General features: G+C 37.8%; 2 protein-coding genes across 3 annotated transcripts; both read right to left on the reverse strand.

Annotated features, from left to right (window-relative positions):
• Nucleotides 1-280: 280 nt before the first annotated feature.
• On the reverse strand, nucleotides 281-7,329 carry LOC128942544 (transthyretin-like). 2 transcript variants are annotated; one of them, XM_054285093.1, is made up of 4 exons: nucleotides 7,261-7,329; nucleotides 5,460-5,590; nucleotides 2,762-2,897; nucleotides 281-1,072 (listed from the first exon to the last, which is right to left on the reverse strand). In XM_054285093.1, exons 1-4 carry the CDS (start codon nucleotides 7,327-7,329, stop codon nucleotides 965-967), a joined length of 444 nt encoding a protein of 147 aa, XP_054141068.1. In that variant the 3' UTR covers nucleotides 281-964. The 2 variants fall into 2 exon arrangements, with proteins under 2 accessions (XP_054141068.1, XP_054141069.1); XM_054285094.1 differs by having other exon boundaries at nucleotides 7,255-7,329.
• Nucleotides 7,330-9,490: 2,161 nt separating this feature from the next.
• On the reverse strand, nucleotides 9,491-17,245 carry LOC128942414 (transthyretin). The gene is made up of 4 exons (XM_054284868.1): nucleotides 17,134-17,245; nucleotides 16,221-16,360; nucleotides 11,560-11,695; nucleotides 9,491-9,644 (listed from the first exon to the last, which is right to left on the reverse strand). The coding sequence occupies exons 1-4, from the start codon at nucleotides 17,200-17,202 to the stop codon at nucleotides 9,537-9,539; spliced, it is 453 nt and encodes a 150-aa protein (XP_054140843.1). The 5' UTR covers nucleotides 17,203-17,245; the 3' UTR covers nucleotides 9,491-9,536.
• Between the last annotated feature and the right edge of the window lie 1,830 nt (nucleotides 17,246-19,075).

The raw sequence follows: 19,075 nt of genomic DNA on the forward strand, positions 1-19,075 counted from the left end.
AGGAATTACTAGAATGGGAATAGAAGGATTCATCCATATTTCTCCTGGCATTAAATAGGAAACTGATTTTCTCAGGATTCATCAGTTATCCTTATTTTTGTTTGCATTTTTCCAGCTATTATGAAAATGTCTGATGGTTTGAGGTATGCAAGTAATTCCGGGGAGCACTTTAACTTGGGAAAGTATTTGCAGAATTTTCCGCAAATACATGAATAAGCTTCTTCAAGTGATATACTTTTCTGAAACGCAGAATGTCTCTGGTCCGTCCTTGAAAATGCCTCTGGTCCGTCCTTGAAAATGTCACAAGTTATGATATATAGGAAAACAGGAAAGAAGGCATTTTAAGTATCTGTAGCTTGCTTAGTATCTGTAAATGCTGTTCTGCCATTCTGTCACCTTTACCTGCTTTCACTTCTATGTCTCCAAAATCAGAATTGAGAGGTGAGTTTATCTTGATAATTATGTGAGGCCCTGAGTGAGTAATCCCATGTGACTTCATCTGTTGTGAGCTTCATTAATAAAACATAGGAGATGGTACTGGTGGACTGTATTTTCCGTCTGCTTGCTTTTCATGAGACACCTTTCACGGATGTGTTTTGTTCAATTCCTTTGCAAGAAGAATTTAGTTTATCAGCTTCATGGAAGACTGCTTTATTCTCCAAGTCCCCATAACGAGATTTCAATATATTTTTTTTTCTGAGGTTAATGTGTTTTTTTCAAATCCTAGACTTTTATTCAGAAGGGCAATACTGACAATACAGAAATGCAGAATACTTCAATTCAGAAGACTATTTGAAAACAAAGTCAATACACTTTCTTCCTAAAGTTAACAAAGTGAATAAAAAACTTACTGTTAGTGATTTACTATGAAATCGGAAGCTGTTGATACATTCAGTTACTAAGTTCTTATCATTTTTGGAAATTTTAATTTACACAACTGAATTTTCATGCTCAATGTCAGATTTTATTCCACTGGCTCGCTAACTACTGCTGTGGTTGAGTAAGAGAAGGGAGTGAGCACAACAGCAATCTTGTAACGCCGATTACCAGCATCATTAGCTGTGAACACCACCTGGAAAAAGGAAAAACAAATATGAGACAAAATGAGAAGTGATCTCTAGATAAAAGCCTAGATGGAACCATTGTGATCATTGTATGTAACTTCACATGAGACTTTAGAAATATTCTCACTCTGAAGTGTGACTGCTCGTAACACATAGTTTTTCCACTGGTTAAATACCCTTTATTAAAAGTATAAATGTCACATTATTTAAGAATTTATTCAATTTATTTATTATTCAAATTGGCATTTCCTTGTTGGTACTCATAAATAACAAGACTTTCTTTCTTGTTTCCTTATGAAGGTCATCTATGAACCCCAGTAATTTTCTTTATTAAAAAAAAAAAAAGCTAGCCCATTTGCCCATTATTTCAAGTATTAGAATGCTTTTGTTACTCGTACTATGTTCTCTACTTCGAGGAATAGAACTAAACAGTGCTGCAGTAGCTATCATTAGGCCAGAGTATAAAACAATGTGTCTTTAGTTCTGATTCAAAATCTAGTAGTTAGAGAAAGACTGCATTAGTTTTCTGGCCACAGCATAATAACCTTACATATGAATCATTTACCACAGCCCTATTAAAATCTCCCTGACCAGCACATCCTGTCCTTTGATTTCTCACTCCACATAATACGTTATTTTGTGTTGTGAGATGAGAGGTGTCAGCTTTTAAAATAGACAGTTTAATAGCATTCTGTGATGCACAGCTTGTGCTCCTTTCAACATTAATAAAAAAGATGCATATGAAACAACCAGTGAACTGAGCAAAATGTATTTTCTACTGAGACTTATTTTTAAGAAAGAAGGAACTGTGGATTAAATTAATTTCCAGTCAACCATTATCTTGATATACAGTCAATTCACTTACATGCTGTAAATCTTTCTTCTTCCCTTTTTTATTTCAGTTCCCACAGAAGGCAAGGCTGTCTAGCCTTCTAACCTTCATTATTGTCTAGTATAAGAATGTCATCTTTCATTTGTTGGAAGACAGAGAATTTAATCCAAGCGTTAGCCACCTTTTCTTCACGGAGATAAGGAACAGCTAAGCAGATTTCTCAAAGTCCAACAAAAAACTAATACAGAGCTGCTGCTACTGAAAGGTCATAGGAAAGCACTAATGCTGTTGAGGGGAAGGAGACAGTCCCCAAATCACTCAGCAGTACCTGGTTTGGAACACCTTCCTCTAACCAGTTTATTTGTCCCAGGCAAATTAAAGAGGCATGTTGTACCTTATTTTTTTTTCTGTTGTAAACTGGGGCTCCAAGCCTCCAGAACGTATTACATACTTTTGTTTCTTTAAAAATCTAAATTATGAACATTGTCTGTAGCCATGAAAATGTTGTCTCCAAAAGACAGATCAATGCTTTTCCTAGGGGACTTCACAGAGTACTCCACTCATTGTCCCTCAAACACTTAGAAAAATCACAAAAACAATCATGGGCTTAAGTAGAGGTAGAAGGAATGAAAACGTCTCCATAAATAATGCACTGAGGAGCTTTGAGACTTGTGGGGGAGCTAGTAACTAGGTTCTGTCATGACTGTGTTCCTACAAAGCTTTGAGACTGTGGATTTAAAGTGTTAATGTGAAAATATTTTAAACTGAAAATAAAGTCCAACCTATGCAATTAGTAGCTGAAGTCCACACATATTAAGTATCTTTATTCTTTGCAACTGAAGTAGAAGAAGAAAGGAATACTCACATCAGCGTGTTGGTGGAAGGGATTCAAGCCCATACTCTTCCAGTAAGAGGCTGTATCAAGCTCAAGCTTGTATAACCCTGCTACAAATTGTTCTTTCGTGGTAAGCTCTGAGAGGCCTCCTTTTTCATTGGTTTGTCTGTGTAATGGTAGAAGAACACACTTTTATTGTTTGGTTAAAAGCCTGAGAAAGATGCAGTTTTAGCAATTGAACTTGAGTGGTGTGTGGCTTAAGTAATAGGATGAATACTTCTATTGATCTGGAATGGCTTATGTCCATCTGTATTATGGATGCCTCAGAGCTTATCTTGGCATTTGCTACTTCCACAGTGACCACAGCAGATGGCTGCCTGCCATCTCATTAACTGTGCATGGTTTGGGGGTGAGCCAAAAACTGGCATTATTGTTCATAGACTCTTGGCAGAGACTTGGAGTTCAATTAAATGAACCCACTCAGAGGGAAAACTTCACCACTGCTGTAAGCAACGTGCAAGCTCTATGAGGCACTCACTGTGCAACTAAGTAGGGTCAATTGTCCTGTTTTTTCCATGGTTTTCTTTCTTATTTAAATGCATTGAGTTGTTTTATCAATGTAAATATTGTTTACAGTTGGATTTTAGAAATTTGAGGTCTGCTATTTAAAATCACCATAGGTCAGTTAGCAGTGAAGCTTCATGGAATTTCTTGTGGTTTGTACTGGCCTCAACCAACAGGCAGTTTTGTTTGATTTGAAGATACTATCAGTGTTATCTAAAGCCCTAGTACTGGTATGAAACCATACATCTTTAAACACCAACCCATTTTGGGGTTCAGAGGCAATATTGAATGCTGTCTCTCATATATGCCCCTTTTTTGAAACATATTTCTGTGAAATAAATTTTGTTAATTAGGAATTTTTATATTAGGTAGGTTATTCACAAATAATAGAGATGCCAGTGGCTGATTTTGGTATGTAAAGACCACTTACTTTCGTTCCAGCTGCCTAATTTTTTCTGAACATATTTTATTCAAATTTCATGCAGAGAAAAGTAATGTCATTGTGCAGTGCAATACTTAAGATTTATTTTTTCATGTAGTTTAGAAAATAAAGTATAGAATACCTTTTACACCTTACAAGATGCTCTGTAGTCAGTTATCAGAAGTTTTATATCTGTTCAATTGTCTCCTTTTTTCCTTTTGTCACAGATTGATCATTGCTCGATAACTGGCCACTTCTCTAATAAGCTTTTTCAGATAATACGAAATGCATTTTGATTAAGAACATTTGCTACAGGACATCTTGCTAGCATTCAATTATTTACAAATTATTAAGGTTGGAGAGATTGATTTAGTATTAGCATGACTTTTGCTTACCTTATCTTGAGGTTACTTTGCTCCTTGTTTCAAATATTAACTGTGTTTTTCAGACTTCAATCAATATCCAGCTGTTATGAGTATCTTTATATAGAATCTCTAAGCTCAGAAATGAATTGAACTGAACGCCCTTACTGGAAAATTTCACACATTTACAGTGATAGAATATGCGTGAAATTGTCTTCTCACTTGAGGGAGTGAGGCAATTTAACCAGGACAACATGAATAGATTGTTTTCCCCACATTGTACAGGTATGTGTGGCCTTCACTGTATCTATATTTCTCAAGGACACATGAGAACAGTGTTGCTTGTGCCAGCCCACTGCCCCGTGACACCAAAGAGGCATTTGAGCAGTTTCTGCAGGAATTTATAGAAATATATCTGAGTTCAGGATTCCACTGTTGAAGTTCATGTGCTATGCCAGCTTGAGAGCCCTTTCTCACTATTTTTAAAAAGTGTAATAGACTGTTAGCATACCTGGAAATGTCTCGGATGAGACTTTGCAACTATCATGAGGAGCTTAGTGTGGAAGTGGAATATTGCTTGGTGAATAAAGAATGCTCATTCTGTGTATCCCCTAAGAATTTTTCCAATTAAATTTCAGGCTATAATTTAAGTAAAAATTGCTTTTTATTTTTTCAAGTGTTAATATTTACTAAAATAGACGGCTATTGAAAAAGTCATCTGCATCTTAAATTATACAATTATGTTTTTCAAAAGATATGACAATATTTATATATCTGGAGATTATTTTTTATTATTTGTGGGATGATTGCTTCTTTGTGGGGGAGAAGGTGAGAAAGATTTATCCCAAAATTTTCTTCTTTTGGCTAAGTCCTTTATCTTGAAGTAAAGTAGGCTAGCAAACATGACGTGGTATACGTTCAAAACAGTTTCTTTTTAAAACTGGTGTTGTAAGAAATGAAAATCCACTTAGAAAGATGGAAAATGGCCAATAAAGGTAGGATTCTCTACCAGAATCTTGGTTTCAAAATGTAAGAGTCTATCTGATACTTCTGGTAATAATGCAGCAGTTCATTGCTGGGTACTAAAAGGTAATATAGACCTTTGCAACAAAATTAAAGAGAAGTGATGACTGAATTAAAGGATGGCTTAAAATACTTTCTCCTGTTCATAAAATTTATAAAGCACTATAAAACCATTTTTGTAGTTGAAATTGAAGTACATTTAGAAGACAGTCTGCAGCAAGTTAATTCAATTGTATGTTAACTTTCCTCTGAGCAAAACAGACATCTCATTTTAGAGAAAGTGGAACTGCTCTTTCAACTATTTGGCCTCTTCCCATTGCCTTTCTCATCTTTCACTCATTATTTTAGTGTGACTTACTGTGAATTCAACAGTTCCCAAGATCCATCTGCAGCTCCTTTGTATAATTTAACTGCAACATTTGTAGCTGGACTTCCGCGGACAGAATCCACAACTTTTACAGAAAGAGGATGCTTGGCATCAGGATGGTCCTGCAATAGGGAGAGAATTTTTATGTTGCAAGAAGCATGACATTTCATCATAAAACAGTAAGGAATATAATTCTCCAGATCTACAGTGGAGACCATATTTTCCATGAGAATATTGCTGTGTACTGAAGAAACATTATCTGAAGCTTTCTGGGGGCTGGATATGGTAGAGCCAGGAAGGAAGGTTTCAGGAGCTGTTGGGCATGTAGTCATGCACACCAAGGAGGCACTGCAGGTGTGAGACCACATTTCTATTTCTTCTTTGGCATGGCATAGTACACATCATCTCCAGCATGAAGCTGTAATGAAATTGTGGTCTCAGCAGGAAATAATTGCATCCTCAAAGGTAGTAGCAATGTTTAAATATCTACCAACTTTTCCCCTGCATTTTGGACTGGCAATTTGAGCACAGCTTTCTGGATTTGAGAGCCTCTGATACCCTGTTCCATAGAGCTATCTCTGTTGCCACAGAGTTACAGTTCTGCTGTAAACATGATAAGCACCACATACAGACTCTCTCCTAACAGCATGTTGAATCAGATTTGTCAACCCTGGCAGCTACACAAGGACAGGAGAGAAAAGCTTTCCTTTAAATACAGGATGGCTGTAGTTTCATCCTGATGCATCCATCACAAGTAGTGATTAGGGCCTGATGTTTTACTTTTTCAAAAATAGAATTGAATCAGTTCTTTGACCTTACCCAATTCTGCAGATGAAGAATGAGAAAATAGAGCTTTGTAGAAGATGCTAATCAGGGATGATCTCAAAATAGCAGTCATTGATATCCATTTAATCATTGTAAAATGAATTGTGGTGTAGATGGTTAAAAATTAAGAGCCCTCTCTTTCATGCCCTCTTACAATCTGGGATGCTCCACAGGCCAGGAACCCTGACTAGTATCATACCAATGTGTCAGCATGTATCCATACTGCCTGTATGCCCAGATTCCCCATGCTCCCTTTCTGGAATGCAGTGGCTCCTCACTGGTGACACTCACGAGGCCTTGGCAAGAAGGGATGCACTGCCACCGCTGATTTTCCTGACTTTTGCACCCTGGGAGTTCAATGAAACCCCAATTCCTCAACAGTGCTAGTCAGGTACTGTTTTCCCAAGGATCAGAGTTGAGACGAAAAAGGAGTAGTTGAGGAGAGAGAGACAAGGCTGTTGCAGGAGAATTTCAGGCAGAAACATCTGAGTCTTTAGCTTGCTTTCCTGGGATAAATGAGCCCTCTGGAAGAAGAATCCTGACTTTAGATCTGCTCTTTACTTACATGGGATTAAGCTTTAGTGAGTAGAGCAGTAAGGCAGAAGTCTAGAGAAGGCATGGATTTCTCTAGCATGGATTTTGCAACAGGAGATGAAATTCCTCATGACACAGCTTGTTCATTACGTTATGAATGCACAAGGCTTTTTGTCTAGTGAATACAATAGTTTTTCCTATCTTGTTTTACGTTGTTTTTCATGTAGTTGCTGTGTCTAATGACAAGTGCTACTTCTCTACCCATAAAGTCCTCTCACTAATCACTAGAGAAGGAAAAAGAAGGACCAGAAAAGAGTAAGAGCAGAGAACTACAGTCAGTACATACTGTAAAATCAAAATAATAATGAAAAAACAATAAAAGAAAAGAATTGGGACTACATCAGTGGAAGGACTTCAGTCCTTAGACACTTACCAATGGTGCAGCTTCAGAGCAAAGTGCCAGGCCAGCTAAGAAAACGAGAAATACAGAATGAAAAGCCATTTTGACTACCACTAGGAAGTCTGTGTCAGCAAGCAGAAAATGGTGGGAGCTGTGATTTTTATATCAAGGCCTCTGAAATGAAGCTACTTATCAGAAAACCCCTATGACTTTCAACACGTAGATTCATACTATTTACTTAGTAAACAATGAGAAAATAAGTAACCCATACAAACATGAACCTTGTCTGTGAAAATAAGTCTTTTCTATTCTAGAACTTTGTCTGTGGAAATCTTGTGAACGTTGCCTAGTTCAACTGCTGTGTCAATTTTCTTCAAAGAAATGTCTATTTTCTATTTTTCCCTTTTTATTGAGGAATAATGCTGTCTTGAGGAATAGTTGCTGTATATAGCTGAGAGAAATACAAATTTTATGTCAACTCAGCAATTTCAGTGAGAAATTCTCCCTGGTTATGGCTTAGCTTAACTGAGTCAGCCATGCTCATTTATTAAGAGATTTCTCTCCATGTCACTCTCCTCCCCACCTCTAATAAAATGTAGGTGGATAATCTGTGGGCTACTTCATTATCTTACATATTCCCTAGGAAGAAAAATATATTACTTTTGGTTTTCAGCATGGCATCAAGATACCTACACACCCACTTCTGAAGCTCATTTTAACAGTATTTTAAGTTGTGGCTCTTGTCCCTTAGATTTAGTACAAGCTCAGGACTTTCCCCATATAACTGCAAGTCAACTCTGACCAGAAGCATCTGGTTCGATTGAGGGAAATGTGGCTGCTTGAAATTCAACTTTGTCTTTCTGATGTTTGCTCAGACATATGTACATGCACTCTTTTACTAGGTTTCTCCTCTCATTAGATGGATGACCACAAGCAGAGTGAGTAGGTTTTTTTTCCCTTTTTTTTTTTTTTTGTTTTTTTCCTGAGTATATCTATATGAGCAAATTTAAGTCCTATTTGAGGGCTTAGCATAACACTTCAAATGAAACCTACCAGTTTTCAAGCTCCAGAAATATCAGGAGCCCATGAAATCGCCATACTTTATGATGGGTGCTGTTTTGAAACTATTTGCACTGCTTACAAGAGTTATGTAACTATGCTAGCACCTAGAAATCCATGAAAAAGTAACCAGTGAAATGTTAAAGGGAAGCTTTTGTAACCTGTGAATTCATTTGCCATGCTGTCATCCCAGCAGGCTCTGGGTATAAACTCCAAGGTCAGTGGCAAATGAGTGCTGCAGGTCTCTGGCTGGCATGATTTCAGTTTCTTTCTCTGTAGTTTATGCAATCCAGTTGGAACCAATTCCTCTACTTCAGGATGTTTTAAATACAATACAGAAATCACTGCTAAAGCCCTCAAAGCCTTAAGTCAGTTTATCAGCAACTTTATTTGAATCACAGTCACTCTACAGTTTACCTTTTCCTACTTATAAAAATATGAAGAGGCTATTAAGATGATGCTTCTCTTTTTGGACTTTTTTTTAATGATGGCTACAGATTTGACTTATTAGGGATTTAACTGGAATGCATCTATATAGGGTAGCCAGATGTGTTATGTCAAATAATTGCTGTAATACCAAAGATGTTAAAAAGTGTGCTAATTGAAATTACTTCTGTACTTCCTAGATTGGTCAAGCAGCTAACTTTCCTCTTGAGACATCAATGTGTTGAGATTTACTTGAAGTTTTAAGTAAAGGTACACAGATTTTAAGTCTTTCAGCTCTCTGGTCACACTTATTTCAATGGTTTCTGTATTGTTTGTTCTGCAGCTAGGTATTCAGAATTTCACCTATTCACCTTATAACCTAGTTGATAGTGGGACCATATTTTCTGTGTGTAAACTTTGAGTAGCACAGATGGCTTTCTTATTTTAAGTGTATTTATTTGGTAATTTTTTTAAGGGAACACAATCATATATAAATTTCCTGTTCTGAGCCAATGTATTTGGTGAGACTTCTTTAAGGCAGCGGAGGAAGATAACAAAACTAAATCAAGTGACATCCCATGTGTGTTTTTCAGATGTCCTTTGCACTTTAATGCAAATTATAATACTTTAGAAACCAATAAAATTCCACTAATTGAGTCAAAATTGTTTTAAAGAAGTAATATTTTATTGACTTGTCTGAAGTTTGCCAGGTCACAAAATGAAAAAAAAAACCAAACAACTAATGTAGCAAAAAGTAATGCATTAGCAATAGGAAAAGCCTATGATAGTTCTAGTGGAGGAAAGTGTGAAAAGACAGTACATGTTTATTCCTGGGGGTCAGTGACAACAGCAGTGGTTGAGTAGGAGAAAGGGCTGAGGAGAGCGGCGATGGTGTAGTGGCGGTGGCCGGAGTCGTTAGCAGTGAACACCACCTGGAAAAGGGAAAACTCCTGGTCATGATGAGCAACATACAGCCAAAGCACCTCATTTACAACTAAGCAGCACACCCCACCTCATCTGCAGAGCACTTTGCTGCTTCTGTTCAATGCTTTTGCCCTTCTGAAGGGTAATGCTTCCCGTTACTTTGTGATTGCCAAGGACTGAGATACTTGTGGGATTTGGGCTGAGGTCCACAGAGAGCCTCAGCTGCAGTGAAGCTGGATGGAAATACCACACCTGAGCCAGGCAAACTGCTTTGTGACGTGGAATAAGAGGGTAAGGGGGAGGTATCTCAAATGACCAGTAAGAAAGACAGGGGTGAAATTCCACCCAGGGAATTTAAATACCACCCCTGTGTGACGTGGCCAACAAGGCAGGCAGCTGGAGCCCAAAGCCATTTTCTGTACTTCAGTGCCCCCTCCTGTTTTTAAGACCATTGGTGATGGGTCAGTTTTTGCATTAAGAACTGAGTGGCTAGACTTGCCAGAACAAGGAGAGACCCTTGCCCTAAGACAATTCAAATCTGCTGCTCTTCAAATTAGTCCAATGGGACTTGGGACACACAATTCCCAGGAAAGTATTGTCACCTGGGTTAAATTCCAGCTTTCTTTAGCCTACTATTTGATCTATTTTCTAAATCATGCGGCACTTTCTCTAAGTGGACTAGAGAGTTCTCTCCTATGACCAAAGTCTAAACTGCTGGGACATGAGGACTGTAGGCTTCAGCTATCCTGTACACACTCCATCCCTGAACTCTTCCCACTTCCCAGGCTAGCTTGTTGGCCTGTAGGCTATTATGTCAAGGAAAAGCCTCCTCAGCCTAGCTGGAAAAGTCTCAGGTACTTTCAAGTACCTTCTGAGGTGTATCTCTTACAACTTTCAGACATCCAAATGGTTAGGAAGTACTTTTGAGGTTTCTTTTTTTGACCTAAATGGCACCTCAGACTTTGTGGGACTCAGTAACTCATTTTAGTCTTCCACTAGGGCTCCATGAACTTGTGGTTTGAAATGTTCTACAGCACCACCAGTAACTGTTCTAGACTACTCAAATTGGGGAAACTTAAATTTAATGACAGATTAAGCCTGAAGAATTTAAACAGATTTTGGATGTGCTAAGTAAACATAATAGAATAGAGTACACAATAAATCAATGTAGCACTGAAAGCAAAGGGACAGACAGGACATTATCACATTGCTGGCCTGCTTGTGAGATTTGAGTATCAGTAAAATAGTCAACTTTTCCTTTCCCACTATGGTTATTTCTTTACTTTTTAAAATACCTTTATTTCTTAGTTGTATATATTTTTATACCTATATTTTTGGTACTGAACAAGATTTAAAAAAAGGCACACCAGAAAAAATAGGCTTTTTTTCTGTAATTACATGTCATATTAGAATTCAGGGATTTTCATGTGACTGATATAGGGAAAATATCTCTGATGTAAGCATAGCTTATTTCCTGTAAAATTAGGCATTCTAAATCTCTCCATTCCTTCAGCATCAGTAAAAGCAGTTTGTTTGTTTGTTTAATTTTGTTTTTCTTGTTTGTTTTTATAAAAACTGTCAACTATTGAATAATGCAGCTCTTTTCAAGCGAGATTCCCCGCTGGTATGAGTGGGTGAATGGGCACAGCTACACTTTGGAAGAGCTGTGTCAGCATTTGCAGGGAAGTTGGCTCCTGCCTGTGGCTTGGCTGGATATTTACTGCCTCTATTTGCCCAGTGCTGTGTGGCAGTGAACCACTTCACTGAGAGCTGCTGATCCTTCAGTATTAGAGGGCTGTGTTTGCTCTTCCCAGCTGATGCCACTAGACAGGCAGTGTGTACTGGTTAGCAGTGTGCACTGGTTATCAGTGTGTACTGGTTAGCAGTGTGCACTGGTTATCAAGGATATTTGCCACTACTCACATCAGCGTATTCATGGAATGCAGAAAGCCCGAGCGCCTTCCAGTAGGAGCTGGTGTCAAACTTCACCATGTACTTTCCCTCTACAAACTGTTCTTCGGATGTGAGATCATGAATCTCCCCGTACTCTGTGGTTTTCCTGTAATGATTAAATATCTATATAAATATTTTATGCTATCATTTAGATGCTAAACAGAAACAGTCAGTGTGGAATATTAAATAGCAGAGGTGCCAAATTCTACATTGAGCAGCCTAATCATCTGGAATAATTCCTTCCCTCTATGTAGTGGATGTTTCCATACATTGTAGAATCTATCCTTGCTACCAACTCACCCATATACATCACAAATCAAAGTTGGCTGGTCCCTCTTTTAGTATCATGTCTAACTTGTACCCAATGTTCTCTGGAACCAAAGGTTACTGTCTTAGGAGAAGGAATGTCATGATGAGAGGCAAGATGCCAAATCTCAAAATAAAACTAACCAGAGAAGAGAAATTTTATTGGAAAATTATTTTGTTTTCCAGTTATTTGCACGGAGGGTCTGGAGTTTATTCCTATACAATGATGTGATTTTATGTGACCATTAGTGATAACGTCTTGAAAAAGCAATTTAGCATCATAAGATTTTAATAATTTGAATTACAATGCCTTGGTCAAGGAGCAGGGCCCTCTTGCACTGAGTACCACATAAATGAGCAATAGGAATTCCAGCTCAGAGCTTATGTGCTCAGCTCAGAACAAAAAACTGTGGGATGGAGAAATTCCAGTAGCAAGAAGGAAGTATAGCTGGCACTGCACCTTATTTGTTTGAAAAGGAGGCTTTTCAAGCTTTGTATGACAGCTGTTTAAATATTTACATACTTAGCTCCTAAACACCATTTATCTCTTTTCCCTCCTTTTACTTAGTTTCTGAATTTTTAACCTTTTGTGTTTGTTTGTTTTTGTTTGGGTCTTTTTCTGCTGAAAATATTTATTTGATATTTATAGCACTTCGTAACCACATGATTTAGTTGAAGGAAAAATGAAGAAAGCCTTGACTGGGAGAACTAGTGGAACTTTCCTGTCTTATGGCAAGGAGTAACTGTCTAGGCAGAAAACAAACTTGAGGAGAATGAGTGGAAGTGGAGAAAGCAGTGACATGCTGCTTATCTGGGACAGGATCAGTTGTGTTATTGGGCTTTTCTTTCCCAGTCCCTTTCCCCTCCTTCACCTTATTTGTAATCTTTGGTTAATGGTGGTAAATAAAAAAAGACTGAATGACAGAGCTTTTGCTTAAATTAAGAGGTAGCAGGATTGAAAATCTCCTACTAATTTTAATTTTTCTTATTTGTCAAGGCTGACAAAAATCTTATTGATCCAATACAAGTGTAATCAAGTGTAACCAGGGCAGACCAAACCTGCAGAGAATCAAAGTCGTATTTGAAACAAGTATCACAGTCAGTTTGTAAAATGTATGCATCTGTTTTCTTTTAGTTTAATTAGTAATTCCTAGTTTGATCTATATTGCTTTAATAAAAGAAGAAAGAATTCATTTGTGAGTGTGCCTGAAGCTGTGAAACAGACTTACTGAGATCCTGCAGAAGTTAGCAAATCATGTACTTCTGCCTATAATCTTAATAGTCTAGTCAAGCAATTAAAAGGAAAAATGGTGTCTGCCTCAAAATCTTTGTTCAGAAAAACAAATTAGTTTTAGTTTGAGAAAAGTGTGGATGGAGCTGGAATGGTGCTTTTCCTAAGGGGTAGTGCTCCAGAGTGTCAGATGTTAACCATCCAGAACAGCTGGGAAACTGGAAACAAGAGCTCACTTGAAAATGCATGCCTGCTACCAGAAGTTAATGGCACTTCCTTTATTTTAATTATTAAGTGGTAGCCGTTCAATGCAACCGGTCACACAAGGAAACCCTTCAGCATTACTGCTGCACTGACAGCCAACAGGACACTGTGTGATTCAGAGTCTGGAGGGGATGAGAACAAGGCAGGGATGCTCAGTATTCAGCACTGGTAGCAAAATGCTGTGATTGCTTCTGAGCAGCACTTGTATTTCTGAGTGGGGGACTAAATATAATATGGTTCCTTATTCTTAACAGGATGTGGACTGCCAGCATCTGCTGTAAGATGGACAGCTAAATTAAAAAGCTGTGCTTTTCCAGTAAAGTTACTACAGTGCCAGCCCATACTGCAGTCCTGATCCTATTTTTGACTGTCTGGACCTTAGCTGTATATTGTAGCCAGGTTAAATCTACACTGCCTGTACAATGATGTTTATGGACTCTTAGGATATACTGCTCTCAGATGCAGACTGATGAGGAAACATCTCAGGAACACTAGGTCTTTGGAGTTAAAAAAAAAAGAAAAAGGAGGTTGGGGAACCACTTCAAAATACACAGAAGTCTTTTCTTTCATGACTTATAACCCAGCTCATATGAAAACTGTGTTTGCTGACTGCAACTCTTGAACCACATGATAAGACCTAGATTTCAAAAAACTTGTGAGGAGTGAGAAGATCAAAGCTAGTCATGGGAGGATCTCATATAGAATCTAAATCACATGTTCTGCACCCTAAACCCTTCCCCGGTATGTCTTAGCTCAAGTTATCTCTTCTTGCATGTTTTTAGCTAGAGTAATTTTGAAATAAGCCTCTTAATAAAGTCAGCTACTACTATTCTAACTTCCCCACTGCCCCTTACACACCATTGCTCAAATTCAACAGTTGCTAAGTACATTTGCTTAATTCCATGAAGTGTGCTTGCAAAGTAAACATAAGAAAACAAAATGGTAAAAACATAACTATAACAGACATTTGTACAAAATGTAACTTTCCCATATGTATCTGCTATGTACTGTAACCTCAAAATGTTATTCACCTGACAGGAGTATTTACAGATTGTGTTCCTGGATTCATTCACATTTTCACATTTCATTTAACACAGGGAAATTCTGGCTTCCCCAAAAGAATAAAATTGTAATTGCATATGAAAACTTGGTTCAAACAACTGCCATCAGCTAAAGTCAATGGTATCACTGAAAGCAGCCTTGGTTGTGATGCAAGTCAGGAAAAATGTCAAAACCTTTACCTGCAATAAAAGTTGTGATTTAATGTTCCTTCACTGCCATCCCCCAGCAAAATGGTACTCACTTGCCTAGGGTTAATCTTCTCAATTTATGTTTAAGAATATGTGATTAGATTTTCTTGAGTGTCAGCAGAAGTTGCCTAAGAACTACAGGATTTGTCCCCATGGGCTTGTTGAGAGCAAGGTTGCAAACTGAACAAGAAAACTCTTTTATGCCCCAGAAGTGAGGGCTTTTAATAATGACAATACATTTCTCTTATTCTTCTGTAAATTGTATTTTGTATTAACTGTTAAACAGTACTTGATGAAACATTTTAAATAATTTGATTTTCTAATAATGAAAGGAATGCTCACTAGGGATAAGATGTTATCCTTGTCTCTGCTTTCCTTGAAAAAAATGTGTCACTTTTCATGGAGTTTCTCTGTTCATTAAAGAATAGAAATTCATTTTAGGAGTCATTTATTCCTAGGTTAACACTGAGCACTAGGGAATGGAGTTTGTTTTTTTAAATCTTTTAAACTTTCTTGCTACTTTTCAATGCAGAAAAGCGTATTTTGGTTTTCATTATATAAAAAGAAACCATTCAGATGGAGAAAAAGCTATTTCTCCTTATAGTCTTCTTCTCTGGTTTTTTCCCCCCCTCCTGCTTATGTGTAAATCATGCTATAAAAAATCCTAGTAAAAGACAGTTCAGTGTACAGTAGACTCCTGTCCATTCTTGTGCTTATCATTCTGTGCTTGAATATTCTGCTACTATTGGAAACTTCTATTGAGTTATTTAAAAATCTGATTCAACAAAGTTTTGCAATGAAAATTAAATGTCTAAATACCTCAGCTACTTGAATTTTAGTAAACTGTGTTCTTCTGTTACTCATACACCTGTCACAGACTGAAGGCATTATTGTCTGACCCTCTGTGATGTCCTAAGGTATTTGTAAGGATGCTAGATATCTGTTGGTATTGGTCTGTCATTCTAGAAAAACACATTCAGAGCTAGAGAAATGACCTCAAGCTGCTGAGATTTTGCTTCAGTGTTGTTACAATAGTAACTTAAATAGTTACAATAGTACTCTTAAAAACTATCTGGTCAAGGAGTTTCTTCCAACCAGCACATTTCTTCCAACCAGCAGAAGAAGAATAATGAAATTATTATTTACATGTGTGCAGACAAAGCCTACAGAGAGGATTTTGTATGCGAGTGATGCAAATAAAGCTCTATATCCATTGCATGTGAATGTAGGTTTGTCTGGATTACCTATAAAATGCTGGTAAATAGGCTTTTTTTCTTTTTTTTTTCTATAGAAAGGAAAGATAATACTGAAGCTAGGAGAAAAAATAAGTATCAAAACTAGCCCCTTACAAAGATAAGATAAGCATCTGAACATATTTTTGCAATTAGCATTTCAGTCACAGATAAGTTCCACTTAAATCTAACAGATTTGAGATCAGAATTAATGTGCTGTGAACACTGATAGTGTGGTACATGTGTCAGAAAACATATTTTGGTTTTGATCAGAGCTCCATTCCTTTAACTATTCAATTGCTTGCCCAAGGCACCCTGAAAACAGCTCCAGAAGATCACACAGCTTACCCAACAGCAAAGTCCTGCCAGCTTCCATCTTCAGCCTGTTTAAAAACTTTAACATTGACACCAGATGCAGGGCTTCCTCTGACTGCATCCAGCACTTTCACCATAAGAGGGCATTTGGAATCAACAGAGCCATGGGAGACCTTGGGGAAAGGAGAAGTTGATAGGAACAGTTCACAAAGCCTTCAAACACCTTCTCCCAAAGAAAAGATAGATTCTAATTGCGGAATTACCATTCACTTGAAAGCAAGTTCTCTGCCAATGCTATTCAAAGCTAATTTCCAAACATCTATTTCTTAAGCAGGATATCTTAGAGCCCTATACTGATACTTTATTACACACCCACAGATTGCTTGATCAATATTTATAGTTGCTCTAAATGGCTCTATGAAAATGGTATTATGTTATACCTTTATAATATGATCATAAATACGGAAATAGCAAATTCTTTTAAGTGCAGACAAAGTATGTTATCTAGGGAAACCAACAAAGAAATACATATGACATCCTAAGGCTGAAAGAGTATCCCTGTCTTAGACTTCATTACATTATAAGGAATCCTTAGTCATACCTCAAAAATAGTTTTTAGTGCTTTAGAGAAGCACTTGTTTGGTGAAGCTGCCTCTTTATTGAGGATATGGGATGTGAGTCATGAACAGATAGAAACAAAGCAAAATAAAAGGTCACACCACCTAGAACCCTGACCCTTCCATAATACCTTAAAATAGGTGGGTAAATTACAAGAAAAGAAAAAAGTTTTAAGAATTCTGAAGAATACTATAAAAAAACCCCCAGAAATAGCATTCTGACAAAGCCCAATGTTTACAGAATTTCATGGATGAGGAGGATGCTAGTCATCTAGAAAATCTAGATTATCATTCTTGTAATGATTGAGTTTGAAAACAAAGAAACTCACCAGTGGTGCAGCTTCAGAGAAAAATACCAGTCCAGCTAAGAAAACAAAGAGCACAGACTGAAAGGCCATTCTGCTTGCTTAGTGAGCCCTGGTGCCAGCAGCCAGGAGCTGAGGGGATTTGGGATTTTATAGCCAATCCAACAACAAAACAGGCAGCTTATTGGGTGCCCATATGACTCCAAAACTGCTGATTCAGATTATTTGCTTAGTAAATAGCCCAATCCTAGAGTCAGTCCATTGCTTCATGGCACTGCCATTGAAGTCAATGGAAGGACTGCAGGATCACTAGAGAAAAGAAAATAAGTAACGGACACAAACATGACCCTTGCCTGGGGAGATTACACTCATAGAAAGCCCTCCACAAAATAACACAAATGACCTTTGTTTGCCCAGAAATCCAACTAGTTCTAGGAGAATTTCTTTATTTTGCCTTCAGGTTGGGCATGATAATGCCCCAATACTTTCCTGCACCTGCCCCATGTTTCTTCTCAGTATATCCTGTTCTTTCTGAGGATCAGATCCCACATAGGGATGCAGACTCAGTACATGAGTTTGTTCATTGCCTGACTCAAGCAGTGCTGGATTCTCAATCAGTCTCCCTGCTTGTTGGAAAGGAGCAATGTCTCTGTTTTGAGACATAACTTAAATGGTATCTGACACAATCTGTCACCCACCAGAAGTTTGTAATGATTCATCTTGCCCAGCCTTCAGGTAGACACTGAGGTCTCCTGTTAGTCACTGGGAAAAGACCTGTGGAGAGCTGTTCCCCTAGGAAGCTAAAGATCTCAGAAAAATGAAATGAGTCCTCTCTTGCACCATGTACCCCAAAAGGAGCCAAGGCAGCCAGCAAAGACTGGTAGCTTTTGCTAACATCTGGCTAAGGTTCCAGGTGCTGGGAATGTTATTGTTACATGTATGTTTGTACGTTTCTACATTTGTAAGTGTAAAGATATACATTTCAGAGGTTTTTCAGGGGTGGACTCAGCCCCAGCCTAAGCTGGGAGAACTCAATGGGGGGGGTTTGACATGGTATAGCTGTTTTTGTTCAGGTGCATCACATAAACTGTCCATACTGTACCTTGTGCTAGTTGAGAGACAAAGAAACTGCCCTGTATAGCAGATCCTTTTCCCCATATCCTAAACAACCCTCAATCTACACTTTTCAGGAACTGGCACTCATTTTTTACTGATTTCACAGTATTCTAACAAAAAGCAGTTTTCTTGAATAGGATTATGATGGAAGTCTTAGAAATCACAGAGGGTATTCTCCAGAGACTTTCATGCCTTCAGGCTGCTTTAGGCAGTTTTTCTCTCTAGGCAAAGTTGATTTTTGAGAAAAAAATCTGTAGTACAGTAATCTCCTGCACTGGGATCAAAGTGCCCTTTGTCCTTACAGCAAAGCAGGCTGATACGTAGGTAACATTTTACACACATTTTGCCTGCAAGTAAAAGTCAGTGCAAGGTGCCCACCAGTAACAAACCATGCTCCAATCTAATGCTTGGGGGTTGTACTCAAGTCTAGGAAAGTTAAATGCTGCTCCTAGATCGGTGACACAACATATTACCTCATAATTTTGTTCCCATTATTAGTGAATATTTCTCTGAAGCAATGAAGTTTTGTATGTCTGGAAGAGAAATGATCTGTATTGTAGGGCAAGTAGGCTCTCCTGTGTTTTGCTATCAGCTGTTCTGCAAGGAGATAACACCAAGGAGTTGTTATATTGGCACTCGGCTGCATGAGAAATTGCTCTTCTATGAGACAATTACTTAAAAAATTATTTTCTTCTAGGTTTTCCTGCAAAGTAGCAGTTTCTGAAAAATGATATCAGGTCTACGAGGATAGTATGTTTTAGCTGTCCATATTATCTGGCTTCCCTCTTTTGTAACATTGATTGACCTTTTGGTAGCTGCTTCTTAGAGTGAATAATGAGCATGAAAAATT

Source organism: Melozone crissalis, unplaced genomic scaffold (genome assembly GCF_028551555.1).
Source record: "Melozone crissalis strain CALT ecotype California unplaced genomic scaffold, PUWL_Pcris_2 ptg000042l_1, whole genome shotgun sequence".
Lineage (NCBI taxonomy): Eukaryota > Metazoa > Chordata > Aves > Passeriformes > Passerellidae > Melozone > Melozone crissalis.